Below are 5,512 nucleotides of genomic sequence, written 5' to 3' on the forward strand. Positions count from 1 at the left end.
GTTATGATTCTGTATTCAGTGTTTCGTGTTCCGTGTTCCATGTTTATTACGAATCTGGGTGCTTTCCTCTGCTTTATATTCCTGCAATCCTGCTTTACTCTGTTTTATATTCCCTATGGGTGCCGTATCTATGTTATGTCATCTGCTGCTGTGCTGTACTATGTGTTTGTGTGATATCTCGGGACTTGAGCCGGGGGTCTTTCGGAAACAGCCTTTCTACTTCATCAGAGGTAGAGGTATGGACTGCGTACATCTTACCCCCCCAGACCCCACTAAGTGGGAATACACTGGGTTTGTTGTTGTTGTTGTTGTTGGTCTATTGGAAGCAGTCTCTCTACCTTCTCTACCTCTACCTCTGAGGTAGGGATAAGGTTTGTGTGCACTCTACCCTCCCCGGACTCCACTTTGTGGGACTACATTGGGTATGTTTTGTTGTTGTATGGTGTGCTTGTGAGCATCACGACTAAGTCACAAGTACCTACTACACTGCACCAACACATGTACCGGAACACTGTCCACCAACGCTTGGATAGATGGAGAGAAATCACCTAGTACTTTTTGCCTCCGCTGAGAATTGAATCTGAGACCTCATGATTCTCAACCCACTCCATTGACCACTAGGCAACACCCTTGGTTACGAGTAATAATTGTCCAAGTTGATAGGTGCTAGTGGATTGAAATAAACCCATATTAAGACAGATTTACAATTTCTTAGGCTCAAGTATGCATCATAATCATTTCAAACCAGTGTTGTTCTCAACTAAACCCAAGTATCTTAGTCTACTTTCCTGGTTAAGTCCAACATATAAGCACTATTAGAGACACATCCTTTCATCAGATATTATCGCAAAAAACTGTAGAATCAGATATTTGTTGCAAAAAATTTAAGAAATATACTAGAACTTGTCAATTTACCCTGAAGCAAATAAGCTGTCCACATGTACTTCCCAGGACTTCCCAGTTCCCACCCCAATAACACACACTTGCAGCCAAATATTAATGGAAAGGTCAAAAACAACTTAAAAAGCCAACAGCTAGGATAATCAGTAATTAGCACTACAGATATATGGGGGCAGTGAGCGATCCTGCAGAAGCAACTAGAGTTTTGTTGTTTTAACAACATTCCACTACCTTTTTCCCGGGTGAGTACATTCTGAGGTAACACTATGTTTAATTAATCTTATTGTTCCCTGTATGAATTCTCAAAGTAAGATAAAATATTTTTACCAAGCACCAATAGGATGAGGATTTTTCACATAAGTCACATGATGGTGATAAAATAATTAAGGGAACAGGCTCAGATCAAAGCATCAATCATAAAAACAATTATGTACAGCTAATACCATAAGACTGCTAGCTATAAAATCAGACAAAGTGGAAAAAGACTTACAAAAGGAACCCACTCTGAAGTCCTCCTCTTTAGATGCAAAACAGGGAACTCTCCCACGACTACTCGCTTATTCCACCTTATTCTATGCAACTCTGTCAAAATGCTTGCTCTATACTTGGACGAAAACTTCATTGCCTTGAACTTGCCACGGCCATCAGTCCTCACACTTACAGTAAACTCATTTGAATTGTCATCCCTCCCAATAATAGGAGCGGCACCATCATAATCACTCCCAACATCGTAGGAGTTAGTGACTGATAATGTAGCTGGATCCAGTGTAATCAAAGTGAAATTTGATATGCAAAAAATCCTTTTGTATCGACCTCGCCATGAGTGTTTAACGACCATGTAACGGGCCAAGTATTCGGGCTCTTCAGAGGCATTAGAGGATGGAGCAGAATAGGAGGATGTGGATTCAGAAGGTGTTTGGTGGTCAGAGGCATGGCGGCTGACAAAATCCATTTGAGGAAGGTATTGGAGAGAGTAAGGCTGTGGTGGACTAGGGCGCAGGAAAAACCATATTCCCGAACCACCGGCCGGCCCAGCCGACGACGGTCTCTGCCGAGACTGATTGGCACCCAGCCTTCAAAGTCAACAAACTTCAAAACTTTTTTATTTTATTTTATTTTGTTATTATATCAAACCTCGGCAATCAAAATCCAAACACTCATGACCATGTACAGGTATGTGCCTCTTCCAATTCAAGACCTACAGGACAAAGTACAAAATCCCAATCTTCATCTTCAATATCGGAAAAACAAAATCAATATTGAATTCAAACAGACCGACCACCTTAAAGCTCTTTGCTTCAAAACGTCAATTTCATACCCCGACGCAGAAAACCCTATCGCTTGACGATTGCAAAAATAAACCACAGAATCCCAATTAGCGAATTCCGAAAGATCAGAAAACTTGGCAAATAAATGATATGAAATCAACCAGCAATGGGAACATATATATAAAAAAAATACTAATAGATATTATTAATCCACAACTTTTTCTCTCCTCTGCTATCGGAAAACCTAAAGTGATGTATTTGGACACGTCAAGGTGTTTGGTAGATTGCATAACAATAATGAAAAATATAGTTATATTTGTATTATTTTTATATATTATTTGGTTTGATTTATAAAAAATAATATACCTTACATAATTTTTATAAAATAAATATTTATTTATAAATATACTCTTCTTTGATTTTGTATATTTTTTTGTAATAAAAATTTTTTGTCATCTTAAATATAATTAGTATTGTTGAACTAGTATATACAGGTTTAGGATTAATTACAAGATATTCGCCTTTGCATATGAAATATTATGCTGACGAATTAATATAGTCGAAACAAAATTAAAATATAAAATATAAAATTAAGAAATAGTCTCAATTTTTTTTACCTTTTTAAAGACCCTCTAAGCAAAGCAAAAATATATTACAATTATTTAAATTAATTATTTATTGTTGTAAATTAAAATAGTGGGAAAATAAATTGTGAAATATTTTGAAAAGATTCACTATTGTAAATTAAAATGGAGAAAAAAGGAATAGTGAAATGTTTTGAGAGGAAAATTGAGAGGTATTAAGGTCATTTAATAAGTTAATGTATGTGTTGAAAATCTTTGTATTACTAATACATAGAAAATAAAGTGTATTACTAATATATACTTCAATACACAATAGAGTGTATAACTAATGCTTGCATTGCATTAGTTATACATTGACAAAAAGACGTACCAAACAAGTTACTAGTAATACACATCAACTAATGCACGCATTATATTTTTCAATACACTCTACCAAACGACCCCTAAGTAATGTATTTAGGAAAATAGAGCAGATCACGGAAGAGAGAAACCTCGTCGAAAGCCGGTTCACTATATATTATATACATAGAGAGAGACTAGTTATGACATCACAGGCCCAATAATATAAAATAAAGCAAAAATTTCATAATTCAACAGCTTTAGTTTCTAAATTACCAAAAAACCTTCACTTTTAAAATTTTACAAATCTCCCAATAGGCAAAATGGCTCGATGGACTCTTGTACTATATTCGTTTTGTAATATGAATACTCCCACTTATATGTTTGTCATCTGGACCCTTGAACCAACTAAGAAACAACATTTTAAAGACTTTTTTTGTGAGTGTAACACACTCGCCCCATGTCAGCTTCCACGTCACCTTCCACGTCATTTTAAATACTACATTAAATTTCACATCATTTTAAAAATGCCACATAAGAAATTCAATATTAAAAAAATAAAAATTTTAAATTGAGAATTAAAAAAAAAATGATAGTGGCCACTCTCTTCTCCATCTCTCCACTCTTACTTTTTCATCTCCAACATTGCTATCGGTGTGACAACAAAAGAAGCGGCAGCCACCCACGAGCTTACCTCACCAAAAATCCTCAAAATGTGTTGAGCCAATCGCCATCAATTTACAATTGAATGCTGCGCCACCAATTGCGAATTCCGGCGCCGCCGCGTCTGATCGACAAAATGTGTTAAATCATTAGTTAATCTTTTGCCAGGTCTCAAAACTCGAGTTTGGTTGTGGAGGACTTTCTGTCTTATTAAATGCTCCTCTGTCACATGAAACTGGGTGCGACTTAAAAGAAGCAGCAGATTTGAATGCACATTTTGTGTTCTCCCTTTGTTTTCTGCTTTTCGGAGGAGAAATTTTGCATTGAATTTTCAAGAGAATTATGCAGCATTTTGAAGAGGAAGAAGAATTGCATTTTTTGAAGAATGAGAGATGGTGAACTGGTGTGGAACTATGTAAGGAGGAAGATGAACATGGTGGATTTTAATTATTTTTCCTTTTGATTTTACCTTTTAATTATTTTTTCTTTTGATTTTAATTATTTTTTAAAATTAATTCACAACTTCACGTGCTTTAAAGATCATGAAACCACACATTTTTATTGAGTCAGCAAAACAAATGCCACATAAGGCTGGTCAATGGTCAAAGGGTTTAAAAAATGTTTTTAAGTGGGTTTAAGGGTCCAGTTGACAAACATGTAAGTAGGAGTATCCACATTACAAAATGGACATAGTACAAGGGTCCATCAAGCCATTTTGCCCTCCCAATATTTAATATTTTTACCTTTGTTTAGAAAACAATAGGTGAGATACATATTAGAACTCCCAACAACTGTGGTCTTCTTTACCAATTTTAACACTAGTTCCTGTTATTTTCACGCCTGAATTTCTATAGCGGATTCCATTAGTTTTCTTGCACGATTTCAAAATTTTGAATCAAGATAAAAATTTTCCCTAAAATCATATTCACTTTCTTTTTATCATATCTTTCAATTTCTATCAAAAATTAATTTTTTTATTTCGTTTTCTACAAAGTTTTATTTCGATTTCATTGTTGAATTAATTATTTGATTATCATTTTTTCAGCTCATATTGCTTGATTTTACATAATGAATAGAGATTTGGTATCATCTTTCAGTTTTGGAATCTCTCAATTAGACAATATCAAATAGTACGAAGAAGTTGTAAACTTTGTTCTTGATATTTTTTAGCAAGATTCTGATGGTTTTAATGAAAATAGATCCAAGTATAGAAACGATACATCTATGATGCATAAATTGTGTGAAAACATGCCAAAAAAGGTTAAGAAAAAAGAAATTACGTGAAAAGCACGTTCAGATCTGGACAATATTATGTTGAGATACATATTTCCTCATACATGATACTTTTTCATTATCTCGTATCTTTGGTGCTATGTTTATGTATTTACCAAAATTTTTATTCTGTAAAACAAAAGATACATTTTATATAATTTGTATCTAGGGTTCTGTGCTAATGTAGGTCTATGTATCTATGAATTTTTAGTATAATTTGGAGGTGTAAAACGTAGGTGTAAAATAACTAATACATTTTATATAATTTATATCTATGGTTCCGTGTTAATGTAGGTGTAACTGTGCTAATGTGGGTGCATATATCTATTGTTATTTTATAAAAATTGTAGGTTTAAAAGATATGTGTAAAACAACTGATACATTTTATATAATTTGTATCTATAGTTTTGTGTTAATGTGTGTGTATGTATCTCTTATTATTTTATAAAAATTGTAGGTGTAAAACAAAAAATACATTTAATACAA

At 33.9% G+C, this 5,512-nt stretch overlaps 1 protein-coding gene across 4 annotated transcripts in view; it reads right to left on the reverse strand.

The window, feature by feature from the left end:
- The window catches only part of LOC107838821 (dnaJ homolog subfamily C GRV2), a 56,830-nt gene extending 54,393 nt beyond the window's left edge, over nt 1–2,437 (reverse strand). For 3 of the 4 annotated variants that reach the window (XM_016682042.2, XM_047395324.1, XM_047395325.1), the window contains exon 1: nt 1,391–2,437. In XM_016682042.2, the coding sequence (XP_016537528.2) occupies nt 1,391–1,852 (462 nt within the window). In that variant the 5' untranslated portion in view covers nt 1,853–2,437. The remainder of the gene's footprint in view (nt 1–1,390) is intronic. The other variant, XM_016682041.2, reaches the window with a different exon arrangement.
- Between the last annotated feature and the right edge of the window lie 3,075 nt (nt 2,438–5,512).

Source organism: Capsicum annuum, chromosome 8 (assembly GCF_002878395.1).
Source record: "Capsicum annuum cultivar UCD-10X-F1 chromosome 8, UCD10Xv1.1, whole genome shotgun sequence".
NCBI classification, from domain to species: Eukaryota; Viridiplantae; Streptophyta; class Magnoliopsida; order Solanales; family Solanaceae; genus Capsicum; species Capsicum annuum.